The sequence below is a fragment of the Pholis gunnellus genome, assembly GCF_910591455.1.
Source record: "Pholis gunnellus genome assembly, chromosome: 6".
Taxonomy (NCBI): Eukaryota; Metazoa; Chordata; class Actinopteri; order Perciformes; family Pholidae; genus Pholis; species Pholis gunnellus.
The window spans coordinates 5,464,577-5,479,736 of NC_136532.1; the positions used below are offsets into that span (position 1 = coordinate 5,464,577).

A 15,160-nucleotide genomic window follows, 5' to 3' on the forward strand; every position below is an offset into this window, starting at 1 on the left:
CAATAGTGATGCTCTGCCCAACGCTGCACAGCATGTCCCTGTTGCGTTGGCTTGCCCTTTCTTTGTTATTTTCACATACCTCATCGCCGGAAAAAGCTCCGGTCAGTGCTTAATCATCATCAGGACAGTCTGTGAGCTATAACCTCTCTTAGTCCTCTCATCTAGATTTAATCATCAGTAGTAAGCATCCAGACCATCGGTAAAGGCTTGCTGCAGCCCTGTCAAATGATTCAGCAGATGTCCGCATCCCTCATCGCTCCCTTTCGCCTTAAGAGAGTTAAGTAATGTTGCAAAAGTAGAAGTGAGCCAATATAATCTTTCTTCTTCTCTCTGCAGAATAATAATTAAGAGAGCCAGTCTTGTAAAGATGAGATCATTGTGCACTGTCAAATATATATATATATTTATATATTTTTTTGATTTTTCAGCTAGACTGCCAAAGATCGGGACTAATGAAAACTGCAAATTGAGTGCAGTCAGCATTTTAAAATGAACGTTCTCCTAATTTCCCATCGAAACCTTTTATTGGGGATGCCAAATGTGGATGAATGTGCTCCAAACTGTTGAGGTCCAGCTGCTGCATACATTTTTCTGGTGCAGAGTGTAGACACCGCACCAGCAGAGAGACCGCTGTAGGAAATGTCGATTCATAGATTTGATGATTGAATCTATTTTATGGGAGAGAGAGAGGGGGGGGGGGGACATTCAGGTGTTCATATGCAGCCGGGAGGATCTTTGTAACTATTTGTGCTGATGAAAAGGAGAAAAGGACCACGTAAAGGGAGAAATAGTTTAAAACAAAAAAAGAACATTTGTGTGATCACGGATCAGATTCTCTCTCCCCTCGTGTGCTGAGTGAGCAGGGCGAGACGGATGGAAGGTACCGAGGGGGAGGACGGGACCAACAGCAGGAAAGCAGACAGGCGGAGAGGGGGGGAGGGAGGGGGGGGGGGGGGGGGGGGGGTCAGGTGGCGTGACTTTTTACTCCGCGGCTCACTGACCTTGACAATGGAGCCACAGCCAGCGACTCGGATAGATCTCTCCGATAGCGTCTCTCCCTCTCTCTCTCCATCTCTCTCTCTGCTGGCTGTGGCAGCCGAAATGCACCACCACCACCACCACTCTCTCTCTGCTGCAGCTCCTCTCCCCCCCCCACCCCCACACACACCCTCTTACCTCACGTCTGCTCTTTTTCCAGACAAGCGGGTTTAAAAAGTCAACTGCGTATTGAGCCGTCTAGACTGAAGCCGGTCAGCAACCGGCCCTCCCCGACCCCCCCGACTCATGAATTGCCTACTACGGTGGAAAAAAAAGAAATTGATGAGGAGCAGGTGACCTTGCTGAGCTCGGTCCCTCCTTGTTTTTATCGTTTATATCATGAGTCCAAAAGCACTCATGATATAAACGCCATTGACAGTGTGAGCGAGTCATTTAATAGGAAATATTCACTGTTCACTGACATGTTTAGTGTTCATCTCTGATGTGTTGCGTTTAACGTTTTTAGGCACATGTAAAAAAAGAACTCTTATGAGTCTTCCTATGTAACAAAGATAAAGCAGTGCAGCGCCTCTTTTTTCTTTACAAGGTGTCAGCCGTCTATACGAGGAACAAACTCTCTCCAGATAAACGCCGATGCCCGCCTGTTATTCTTTTGATGTTCGCTTTTTAGGAGTACATTTTTTTAACTTCCTGCTTTGGACGCCAGCAGCGACTCACTGACCGACTCCACGCGAGCTCCTCACAACTGCAAACCGTGTGATCACACGGTGCATCATTCGATCGATTAGCATTCATTCATTCATTCGTGCTAGTGTATGATTTTCTAAGCTGTTTGTAGTGAAGAAGATTCTGTATTTCTATTACACCACACTAAATTAAGGATTATATCTTTTTGCATTGTTACTACGTCTGTAGAGTACTGGCGTGTGTGTGTGTGTGTGTGTGTGTGTGTGTGTGTGTGTGTGTGTGTGTGTGTGTGTGTGTGTGTGTGTGTGTGTGTGTACGCATGTAACGTCTATGATTTGTGTGTCAACAGTTGGGTTGAATTGTTTTGACATGTTTTTAATGTGGACTTTTGGAAGATTAGGCAATGAGCTAAAATAGATCCCACCATCCACAGAGATACTTCCCCAACACTTTACACAAACTGCAGACGATGCGATGTAGTCCTCGGAGCGCGTTTTCTCACCTCCCTCCTGTCAGCTGACGAGGTTTACTGTATGGTTGCCCCGACGTGTGACATTCCATGTAAAGCAGCGGCAGTGATACTTGTTTTTTTTAAGAGGTGTCTCCAGTCAGCCAGTGGCCCCGCCATGTGCAGCGAGATGATCCGATCTTCACAGCATTAACGGCTTCGTTTTCCAAACAGAACATTAAACTGTCGAAAGTTAAATTGAGCCGTCTTTAAATGCCAGTCTGCCTTTCAGTCTTGTGTTACTCTTCACCTTGTGATTGCTCTCCATCGTGGGATTTAATCGTTTGATAACGTAACCTAATGAGGAGACGTGGGAAACCCGCTTCATCCCGACACGTTTGCAGTTCCGGAATCATTTCTGTAACCTCGGGGTAATGCGCGCGGTGCCTTCTCGTATCACCAGTGCGGTATTTGTTGCTGGTGTGAAGGTAATAAGTAGGGTTAGTTCGAGCAGAGTCTGTGATCTCTGTGAAACGCGTTCTGTTTCTTAACAAGCAGGGCGACCAAAAGAAATGTCCCTCCGCGGTGGCTGGAAAGTGAGCAACACCTTTGCATTATGCATGTGGAACAAAGTGCCTGACTCCTGGGCGGGTTATGGTATCTTCTTACAGTCCGTGGAAGGAAATGAAGTCGCATGAGGGTTGTCACTTCTACTCGCTGTGACACGGAAAGTGCTCCGCTACTGTCGGTTGCCAATTATTACACTTGAAAACAGGAGTCAAAGTGCGGGGCGACATATCTGGCAGAGAAATCTCGAACTGCTGTCCCCCGCTTGGTGGCCTCACGTCAGACTGCACCGCTAAGAAAAGAGTTGTGAATCCAGATGTTTGGAGCTAGTAAATAGATCTGACGCTTTTGTAAATGGCAAGCCACTTTTGGAGCCTACCTGCATTATTACACGGACCCTCAGCGTCAAGAGAGATCTCACAGACTTGTCCCCGACGCTTCATCCGTCCCACCTTGGGAGGCAAGGGGTGGAAAACCAGTCAAGCGGCACATATTGATTACCCTCTGGAGAATGCGCGTTTGACCTTCGAAGCGCAATATGTGAAGCTACTTAGAGACTTCTCGTTTCTTTGATGGTTTATCTCCCTCACATCTTTGTCCATCCCGCCTGTGCGGGCCCTCCCGCCCACCTTCATCTCCCTGCTTTCTTTCTCTTTTCCCACCCATGCAGCCTTTCTCATCCTGTCATCCCCCGGGAGCCGGTGGTCCCGTCCCTTTGGGAGGTTAAGGGGCACCGTGGGTGAGAGGGCATTTCGGCAGGTTTCGTGGGCACCTTTTCCCACAAATGCTGCTGAACCCTGACCCCATCAGGTCCTCACCCTCAAAATTGGTGTGGAGTGTTATTCAGCCGGCCAGACCCTATTCAGGACTGGACTTTCCATTGGAGGAGAAAAGAGAATCCCCCCCCCCCCCCCCCCCCCCCATTCCAATTGTGGTCAGTGCTGTCCCTTTGTCCGCTGGTCAAGCAGGGTCGGGCGACCGGCCGCCACTAGCTGGGACAAGACTTCCGAAAAGCCTATTCAGCATGTAATTTGACCCCCAGGTTCCATTGCTGACTCACAGGGATCAAACGCTGGGAATCTCTCGGGGGTTCTCCTCCATGGAGGTTTTCATCCATTGAAACTCACCCTTTGGACAAAACTCGAAATGACTAATGATTTTTTTTGCATAGCAATGTTTTACAAATGCGGGACTCCCGGAAAAGTTTGATCCAGGACTCACTTTTTAAGTATCTCCCTCCTGATGGTCGTTATTGAGTTTAAGTAAAAATCAACTGGAAAAGAAGGAGCACATGGGACACCTTTCATCCTCTACTGTTGTGGTATGGAAATGTTTGCTGGTGCTGTGGCTGGGCCAAGTCATTGGCTGTGCACTCTTGATTTCCTGGAAGTGGTTAAAAAACAGCCAGAAGCAGTTCTGTCACAGAAGGAACTAATAGTGCATAAAAGTAAACACATTTCCTAAAGTACATCAAATCTCACTTTTGATGCTGACCTCGTGGGGGTTGCAACCATGCATTTACACAGATACACCACTGACGTGTGGATTCAACACATTTCAGTTGGGCGGGGTGATGTGCGCCATGATTAGTCAAAGTCAGAGACGGCTGCAAAGAAGGTGCTTTGGAATGCGAGTTGTGTGTGTTTTCAACAAATATGCCTTGGTTTGATTACACCCTTTGTTTTATGATTACTCTTCAGTCCCATCTTTCTGTACCCCAGAAACAATGTGATGATGTGGTCATGATTACAAAATAGGTATGCGAGGCTGAGAAGGTGAGAAAACCCAGGAACCTTGAATTTCAGATATGATGGCATATGACAGTGTTTGTCCCATGTGAGAGAGGGCGAATGTGTGTGCGTTTGTGTGTGTGTGTGTGCAGACTCCAACTTGACGCATGGTTTAAATCTTCTGCAGAAGGGGAGCACTTTGATTGTAATGCCGCGTGCTGTGTACTAAAGCGGGGGCCTGCAGCAGCTTTCAAGCTGGTCAACTGTCAGGACTGGAGCGTGAAAGGGGGGCCCCTGAGTGAAAGGGGTGGAGGGTCCCACTAGGGGGGTCCTGGAGGAGGAGGAGGAGGAGGAGGAGGAGGAGGAGGAGGAGGAGGAGGAGGAGGAGGAGGAGGAGGAGGGGTGGCTTGTAATGGACCTCCTGGGCTTTGAGGGCCCTCTGTGTGGGCCGCTACAGCGCGGCGGCGCTCTTCACAAGAAGAAGAAGAAAAGAGGGAGAGCGGGCTCCAGGGGAAGGTGCCGGTCCCTGCAGCAGGGAGCGTGGGCAGGACGCCAGCTCACCCGCCGAAGTCCCACATACCAGATGTTCCTTGTCAGGGAGCTCTTGGCCTTTAATAAATTGAGTTACTGTAAATCTGTAATAAAGCAAGGCAAACAAGGGTACCCCCCCCCCCCCCCGACAGACTTTTCCTAGTGTCCCACAGGTCAACCCCTGGTGAAGGGGCCGTGTCCCAGCTGCCGAACCTGCCAATTATTTCCCAGCCTACACAAGGGGACGGATGTTTTCCTTCCCCTTTACCCCCGACCCGCACTCTTTAACTATAGAACATGTCATTCATCCTTCTGGACTGTAACATCTCCAGGTTCCTAACCTTCAGTCCTTGATCTCCTTCAGGGGCCCGACCCAAAAGACTAAATGTATTTTAAGATGTTATGGTTTAACAGAAAACCGTGGCATTGGGTTTAATAACCCTGTTTGGGCAATCCGGGTTTGCCTCTTTTGATGTGACCAAAACTCTTATCACAGTACTGGTAATGTTTGCCAATTTCAATATATATATACAATCAAATAATCAAACTGATGTTCTAAGCAGTAAGCTGTGTTTTGCCTCATTAAAACAGAACTTTCCATGTCTGAAACAATAATATGTTGGGCTTGCTCTGACTTTTTTAGATGGAAACAAATATTATGTAGAAAGATAATATAATAGCAGTACGATGCTGCTGAAAGTAGATAATCATTATTGAATCATCACCCATCCCTTATCCCTTATGTTTAGGCATGTTTGAATGTGTGCTACTACGCAAACACACACCGCATCTGTTGTTGCCACTACTAGACCCGAGGCACGGGTCATTCACCCCGGTAACGGCAGCCAAGTGTTTGTGGAAGTCATCTGAGAAAACTAAAAAGAATAAATGCCACCGGGCTACTGAAAGGGTCGGGAAGAATGTCCTCTGTGCGGTCTCTCGCTTAGATTTACAGCCCCTCGGAGGACGTCTGTGATCTGGCAGTGGTCAGTCGGCTTTGAAGAGAAGTGCACCGCAAGTGAATCACTTTGAACCTGCACCGAGCCGAGCCTGAGGGAGGCCCGTGGTCCCACCTGAGTGGAGCAGGACGGTAAATCTAAAGGCAGCTTGGTTTTTCTTGTACTATGACATAGGGACTTGAGTCTTAATTTGTTGCCTGTCGAAAATCCCCAGGTCCAACAGTTCTACAACTGTGGCCTGGTTCCTGTGGCTTTTACGCGCTGGCTCGGCCTGGATCGTTTCCACAGCAAATGAAAATACTAAAGTGAAAGTCCACATCTTTCTGTCTTTCCTCCACTCCCTCTGTCCATGCTCAGGCTTGTGGTTTAAGGTCCTTGTATTCTATTTTTTTTGTCGTCGTTGGTTCTTGTAAACCTGTACATTCATTCCTTTTCTGAATATGCTCGTAAGCCCGGCTGCGAGGTTCTGCATTGGCACCCACAACCCACGGCAATTACACAATTGTGGCCAATACCGCAATTGCAAAATTTGAAACAACTGCTTTGCGACAACCATGCACCACTCCGCATTGAGGATTGGCTCATTGGTCAGAGGCGATTGATCCCTCTTCTGCCTTCCTCCAAAAACACACCGGCCACCAGATAGCCAGTGCATTTTTAAAGGCAAGAAGTGCGAGGAAGCAAGTAGAAAACAAGAACACATGCTGTAACGGCAACATGCAGCCATTGTGAGGCATCTCGGGCAGCTTTTGATGAGCGCAGGAGCAGCCTTCCTTTGTGCTTGCTGTAGATTTGTCTACAGAGCCCACTAAAGTTTCGGGAAAGCAAGGATCAGAGTGTGAGTATGCACATGAATTGTTGCGGTCTTGAGATCGGCCGGGGTTCGCCACGGGGACCATGCAATATCTTTTGCACTCATGTACTGCGCCACCTGTTAGCTGTCCCAACGAAATGGAAGTCCTTACTTCATGTAATGTGGAAACAAAGGTGGTAGTGTGATGTGCCCCACCCTACTTAATACTTTCACTCAAGCCATGACCAGGTCTTTATCTACCTTGGGTAAGATACAAAACCTTGGGTCCATTGCCTAAAGTGTTAAAGCCTTACTTGAATAGGCTTTAGGCTTTACTCCATTTGACACCTCCCACAGTTTGTGGTGCAATGTTTGTTTTTTTCACAGGCTTCCCAAAATGTTCCTCTCTTGGGGGACCTCTGGGATTTTGCATATCTTTAAGGCTCTTTAGCTAAGCCGGAAAAGCAAACAAAGGCATATCTATTGTATGGTAAGTGGATCTCACATTACCCACCCATTTCAGTGCAGTCGCCAGCACGGGCCACTTTCCAAGTGACTGATATTTTCACAGGGGCCAACATGTCAAGGGATGGTGTAATTGATTGTCTTGGATATTTGAGTATGCCACTTTCCCGAGTTCAGAGACCCCCCTAATGCTTCCTTCTCCAGTTATATGGCTTACCGTGTGGTGAGGCTTTGACACATGACAGTGAAGCAGGATAGACGTGTTGTCATGGTACACATTAGAACAAGGTCATCGGAGGCCATATGTTCTACTTTATGAGGCACATTTATTTTAAAGCTAATACTAAATTAATAATTCCCTTCTAAGAGGCGTCCCGTAGGTCACTTTATACACACATGCTCTTAAGCCTTTGAACAAAGCCCCTGCTGAAGTTTATCCAAATGAAAACCTCAAGCCTAAGATTGTTGGTTCGCCAATGGGTTTATTAAGTAAAGCTCTCTTGTTCCACAGAGTTTTGACAGATGCCTGCAGGACAGAAGTGTTTGAAGGATCACTTATCTGTTTGAGTTATTTGTCCTTTTTATCAGCTTCTCTTTCTGTTTTTGCTTTTCTTTTCTTTTTTTTTATATATATATGGCCGAAAGGCAAAATCTTCTCAAGTGAACGTTTCCTGTTCTTCCCTTTATGATCTTATTACTTAAACAGGAAGAGATTATTAGCATTATTTGATATTATTGAATTTAGTTTTGATATCTTTCTCAGACTTTTGGATCCTGAGGCAACTGCGAGAGCCAGACTCAACAAAAAGAAACTTGCCCGAGATGAGAAAATTGCGAGTTGACAGCGCAGGTCATTTTAACTTTCCTTTACGATACCGATCTGCTGTAGGAGTGTGTCCAACAAACCTGCGTCTGTCACATCTGGCTTTGCTGTCAACCTCTGCAAGAATGCTACAACTGACTTTAGATTTTCCCAAATCCGTGTACATAGCGCAGCACCATTGAACCACAGCAAGTCTTTCTATCAGAAAGATCCTGAACATGGCATGGAAACCGAGTGCAATCTGTTGCCTTGGACCTCTGCCATCGCACCCTTGAGAACAGCAGTTAACCTGAATTACTCGGCACAAGTGAGAACTCACAAACACGACAGAGGTGGTCCAGTTACTGGTATTTGTCAGCTGACTGTGTACTGTTGGTGTCTGTGACATTGTTTGCACAAAGGCAGTTTGGCACAAAGTTAGTTTCTCTTAAAAATGTTAGTGTATTTATTTGCTTTAAAGATATGTGTACACTGTTAGAATAGATTAGATGGTTGATAATGTTTTTTTTTTTTTTTTTCCCTATGCTCCCGTGATACTGGTGGTATGACATTCAACAGATTATATCTTAAACTTTACCATGAATCATTTTGACATTGTGTTCATCTAATAGCTGGATGGCTGGGCACCTTCTGGACTGCCTGAAGGTGTGAGTGGGAGTATGAGCTTGTTAGATTTGGTCTGAGCGTTGCTCTAACTATGCTTTTTATCCTCATACAACGGTTCATATAAAATAGTTACTACTCAGTTTTCATGCGTTTTCCTATGAAAGTCCTGCAACACATTTGTTATATGCATACAGTCTTTGCAGAAAACTACTTAGTTAGGTTTAGGAGAAGATTTTGGTTTGGGTTGAATTAACTATGGAAGTGGTGTTACTTAAGTACTGAAGTTACGGGACAAATAAATCAACATTGACTTTTCGTTTCACACGGTGGTATGAACAGCGGTCTTTTGGCTGAAAATCATGGTGTTTTTTTTCACCCATCCACCTGTGTCTTTATACTTCCTGGTTCATGATTACATACGACTTGATTAAGTGGGATTATGTACGAATTACAGCGTATTCATTTTCGTAGGTATAGCTACGAACGCTGCATGAGAACAGCCTGAACTATGAGTGTGTGTGGATAGAAGTGAAGTGGCAGTTAATTTTAGCTTGATTTGCTATTGTACTGATTTAAGAGAGATTTTTCTCTTTTTTTTTTCAGTGCATCCTATAATTTAAGAAGCGTTTGAGAACAATACCTCCTGCTTTCTAGTTTGAATGCTCAGTTTTATTTTCAAACCAAACACCACAGGGCTCTGCTGCCAGAGAGACAGCCGACCAAAGCTCTTTTTATTCTGTCAGGATCTCCTCTTGACATGACACGGTGCCAACAGTGACCAATCACATGCAGTAATCTTGGCAGGGCTCAGGGAGCAGCTGGATGCACGTGCCATCCATGCCCATCCGCTGCCTTAAGGAGCCTGAAGTAGGCTTACCAGGGTAGGAGCTTACGTTTAGCTGACGAGCCGTTCAGCCAACTTGTCCCTCACCTCTCCCTCATTCAGTGCTTAAAGCAGTTGCATACTTCAACACTGATTTTTCATCATCATCATCAATTTCTTATCCAATCGTACTTGCATATTTCTGAATGTAGTAAATGTTGAAAACAACCGTAGCCGTTATTTGTGAATTTGTCAGATGTTGGTGCAGCCGGACAGTGTTCATAAATATATATATTTTTTTAAATGCATAAACCTTTTCAAAAAGTTGGCCAATTTTAAGGCCTTTAAACATGATACAGTATGCTTTGTAGGAAAAATGTACCACTCTACCACCTTGCAAAAATTGGATACAAATGTCATGTTAATCTGTTATTCTTGATGCTGAATACAACTGAATGTATCATCAATCATGTCATGAGAATTAAAAATAAAATCCAGCCCAATGCGTTCTCAACTACAGGCTCAGAGGGCACTGTAACAATTCAGGCCTGTTGCCAAAGAGTTTCATAACAGAATACCCAGGTGGCTAACCCGGCTGCAGCAGGAATACAGTCGAAACAGACACAGGTGATTAAAGACACCCATTTATGACACCCTTATGCATGCATAAGCCGCTTTCTCCTGTGCACAAGGCGAGGCCCCCGCTCTGTATGACCTAGAAGAAGCTAGACTAGATGACCCAGTGGTCAACTTAGGAGCCATCTGGCAACCGGCGTCTTGTGTGGCTTACCCTTCCCAATGCCTCACGCAATTCCTTAAGCAAGCATAAGTGCGCTTAGGAGGACTTAATCTCAGGGAAACTGGTTTGGGCCACACTGTTTGACTGCCGGTGTGGGTGCGCCCGGCTGTAAGGTCACGGGGTTCCTTCAGCAGTGTAACACTGAGACAGTGTTTTGCCGACGCGTCACCCGTCCGCCTGTTGTGGGATTGAAATCTCCGGACCGTTCAAAGGTGTTCATACCAACTGGACAGGAGGATTCTTTCGGTATCTCAGACTACTCGTGTTTTTATGAAGGCGCAACTGTAAAGCTGCACTCAAAGCGCAAATGAGCCATCTGGTTAGATCAGTTGTCCGATCATACCGAGGATAGAAGGCATGTGTCGCGCTGCGAGATGCCCCCCGGGCGTGTTCCGTTGGCCTCCGAGGCAAGAAGGGGAAGTGAGAGAAGCTTGAGCCTGTCTGCACTTGCACAGAGGTCACTGCTGGCCCTTTGACAGTCTGCCAGTGCAGGGGCCAGAGTCTTCCAGAAGAGGGCCTTGGCTACAGGCGGACAAGTGAGCCAGCCAGCCAGACAGGCAGCCAGCCGCATCGTCTGCAGTCTAGGTCTGAGGCTAGGGCCCCGGACTAGGGCGGCTCAAGTTACCCAGACAGATTTGTTAACACTGTTTGGGTCCGCTCGGCTTTCTAGCCAGGCCTCCGAGCCAAACGCGGTTGAGGTGACTTAATCTGTCATTAAACTCACATTACACCCGGACAGAGACTCTGCTCAGGGGCAGGGACAGCGCTCCCTCTCCCACTCACTGGCATGGCTGGCTGGATTTGAGTAGACACAAAGAATACCCCCCTCCCCCTTCTCCCTCTCCTCCTCCTCCTCCTCCTCCTCCTCCCTATCCTCTTCATGCCACACACCATGGCACAGCTAGACAGCCCAGCACGGTCTAGACAAAAGCAATTTCACTTGAAGTTGAAAAGTAATTTGACTGTGTGACGGGCACCTGCATGGATTGGGTGCAGTCTGCAGGGTGCACAAGCGTATTTGTCTTCTGGTATTGGGGGGAAAAAAAGACCAATTGAGAACACTGAGGTTATCTTCAAGAAATGTTACGTTCAAGAAATTGATCAATAATCAATCTTTGTTTTTATATTTGCAGAAATATGTAGAAGTACTATCTGAGCACTCAACATATCGCGATTAAAGACATAATGGACATGTAATGTTTTAAATAGCTTCACAGAATAAATGTTATATGATTGATGAAGCCTGTGTGCTTGAATTATGTGAATACCAGATTACAATAATTAGTACAAGAAACCAACAGAAAGAGTCTACTTTATAGTATGTGTGTAGTCACGCTCTTCACATTTAACCAATTAAAGATAACTGGTGAAAAAGAACCCATACGACTTTAATGAAGTTCTGAATCCTTCATCCCTACACTGTGAGGGACAATGCGTGACTATTCCAGCGTTTGTTCATGTTGTAACTTGATCAGTGTGAGAGACGCATCTTTTAAACCTTTACAGACGAACAAAAAAACTGTCCAACTGAACATGAAACTGACCAAATAAGTAAACACGGGGGGAGATGTAGTTTCATCGCATCAGCGACATGTTTTTCTCCGAGCTGCAGACGGCACACATTTGTCTTTGTACTTCCTCCACTGGCGATCAGACAAACAGGAGGAGATGGCTGAACTTGGTTCTCATCGGGCAAACAAAATTGCTTCCATTACTCTAAGCTTGGAAATGTCAGAAACCCTAACAACCTGCAGTGTCTCGAGTGGAGGTCTAAGACATCGTTTCCCTCTGATGAGATTTGTTTTTACGTAGCAGCTGGTTCTGGTTCTCCCCCCCCCCTCCCCACACCCACCCACCCACCCACCCACCCACCCGCATTGTCATGAGCAGCCAAAAGCCAACATATGAACTTTATAACCAACGGTTCCAAAGAGCAGAGCCAAAGCCAACAAGCCACACATTTCCCAGAGAAGTGAAAACGTTTATTTCATTTAATTTCATGTTTGTTTTATTGTATTATAGTTTTTATTCCATTTATTTGTCAGCTTTGGTTGCATTGTGGACGCAGAGTCGTGTTCGGGCCGGTTTCATGGCTGCGTCTTCGCGTAGTTGTGAGCGATCGTGAGAAGAAAACACACACATGTGCATGGAAAACGATTTGAACTGTGGACAGGAATGACACAAAGAGCTCCCGCTGCTTTCCTTTTTAATGTTCTTGGCCGTTAATGCAACAGTGAAACCATGGCTCTTTTTAACACCTTGGTGGAAATGGAATGAAAAATAGAAATGATAACGCTGGTCCTCCCTTCCACACACCGGTCTAAAACAATCCCAGATCTTTACCGTGGAGGTTTTCAGACCCCACGAAAGCATCACATTGGCTACTTTCCTCCAACGTGTTTGAATGTGTTTGTTTGAAAGGACAACCTGCAGACTATTGACCTTCAGTGATGAATGGTTTCAGGCTAGTAGTAGCTGTTCATTCAAACATTTATAAAATGATCACAATTCATCTAAATTTGTATGGAGAATTGCTCAGATTTCAAAGAATTTTCTCGGTGATTATATGAATTAAACAGGACTACCACTGAATGTCTTGACTGACCACATTCTCCGCTTTTCCGCCGGCAGGTCAAGAAGTACTTTGAGCTGGAGCCGCTGGCCAGGGGGAAGCGCTGGATCCTGGAGGGAAGCACCACCGACAACCTGGAGGCCGTGAAGGAGAGCTTCGGTCAGTTCATTGGCCTGCTGGAGGACAAAGACACGGAGCCCGCGAGGATATGATGCTAGCACCGCCAAATGCTAAGAGACGTTAGCGGCCAACGCCGAAAGAAACATCCCGCCGGTGCCCATGCACACACAAGCTCTCATGCACGAACACAAAACATGCACACACGAGTAAAATCACGGCGGATGTCGGCCTTGCCCCCTGAGAAGTGTATTTCGTGTCATCCTCCCGTCACTACGCTCTCGTTTTTGTACAAATTGGAAGAGTGTGTGTGTGTGTGTGTGTGTGTGTGCGTGCGCACAGGTCAGCCACAGTTTTGTCAAGAAAAGTCATTGAACTTTGGCAGAAATTAAAATCTTGTCTACTACTGTCTGTGGCCTTGTGATTAAACCAATGGCATGTGGGACACAGTCATCTGTGACACTAATGCACACATCACTCACTCTGACACACACACACACACACGCACACACACACCAAGCGGAGCCCAGGTTGTCTGTAGATATGTTTAACATCTCCAGTGATTACTTTCCAGGATGTTTGGGTGGGGCTCGGCCATGTTCCCTCCTCTGAGAAGTGCTGTATGGGCTGTCCAGCTGTGCTTCTCCTCCTTTTTCACTCGGTAACATCCGACGTCGTCGTGCGATCGGAGTCAGTAGCCTAGTGTTATGTACGGTAGCTACATATCGGTGCACCGCACCGCGTCTGAATATCTAATCTGAGTAGCGTAGTCCGAGTATCTCATGGAGTATTGTGTACATGCAAACGAGCGTACTGCTGCGCAGCCATACGCAAGTACTGCTAATCACGTGACGAAGTGCTAGGTGACTCTACGGAGACCATTTAGAGGAAGGGGAAACAAGTCTGAATGCTTTTTTATAAATGTGAAACTTAGGGTATATTTTATAGCTCCGTATGTTAACCACGTAGAGCTACGTTCAGATTTTTTATATCTCATACCACACTTATGAATTCTTTCAAATCAAAGACCAAAAAACACAGAAAGATAACCACCACGATGATTGACGTGGGCTGAAGTAGCCACAAGATGGAGAAATGTGATAGTTTCTTTGCAGTGTTCAGCAAAATGTCATGTTTTGTCTTTCTCAAATTTTACTGTAAAGTTTTTTTTGTTGTTTTTTGTTGTAATTTGACATAAACCCTCTCAACACTGGCGAGCGACTCCGGTCTCCCATCGGGGTGGAATACAAACTCTATCAATCAGTCACAGCAACAGCTGCATCTGACAAGTCCCTGTCCGACACCCTAATGCCTTCCAACTGTCCACGAGGACCCCTCCCTGTCTGCTGGTTGTTTTTTTTTGTCCCAGACGCCATCGTTCAGTCCGGCTGCCCTCGTGTGGACTCCACACCTCTGAAATGAGTCTTAGTCGTTGTGCCACAGGTGTGTGCTCGTCCCAGAGAGGCGCTTCAGTAATGGATAACACTCACGCCTGCTCCCGTGCCTGCTTCATGTTTCTCTTGTTGTTTTGTTCAGTATTTGTCAGGTTTTAGAGAGAGATCCGATCACTTTTTGTACCTGACGCAAGGTAGTCTTTGTTTTAGTTTTTTACAATCTGGATGGATCGGTGCATTTGATTGCTTGAATGCAAAATAAATCATTGAACTTTGCATATCATCTGCCCACAAGTAGGTTTTTAAACACTCACTGCAGTCTTTTTTTTTTTTTTTGTATTTTTCTTCAATCATGTTTTGTCAAAAATGGCAATTAAAGTTTTAAAAATGTAATCATTGTCCTCGTTGTTATTAACATTTACATTACTTCTGTTTGTTGAAATATTGTAGAATTAATATATTTGATAATTTTCATCTGAGTGCCACACTGAATGCCGTAATGTCTCCATTTTTAATGTGTGATCTTATTATGGGAGCACGAATGACAGTTTCTCAGTTTGATGAACACTAAAAGATATTCTATAGAATAACTACTGAACTGTGTAGCTCATGTTTGTAGCGTTTTATCTGTTTGTGAAACACTCAGTTTGAATTCATAGACTGGATTCTTACTTTTAGTAGATATTACATACAATGTAACGTTCATACTTCATGTATGGGGAGGAAATGTGTGATGAGCTGTGCATCCGTTTTCTGGAAGCACTTTCTTCACCGTGTCTCTGATTTGTGATTTAAGGTGACCTGCGGAAACCCGAGACCCTGGAAGATAATCGGGGAAAACGCAGAT

At 45.6% G+C, this 15,160-nt stretch overlaps 1 protein-coding gene across 2 annotated transcripts in view; it reads left to right on the forward strand.

Annotated features, from left to right (window-relative positions):
- LOC306697201 (ADP-ribosylation factor-like protein 15) overlaps window positions 1–14,622 on the forward strand; it is a 98,828-nt gene extending 84,206 nt beyond the window's left edge. For both annotated transcript variants that reach the window (XM_079160973.1, XM_079160974.1), the window contains exon 5: window positions 12,862–14,622. In XM_079160973.1, coding sequence (XP_079017099.1) covers window positions 12,862–13,014 — 153 coding nt within the window. In that variant the 3' untranslated portion in view covers window positions 13,015–14,622. The remainder of the gene's footprint in view (window positions 1–12,861) is intronic.
- The last annotated feature ends 538 nt before the right edge of the window (window positions 14,623–15,160 follow it).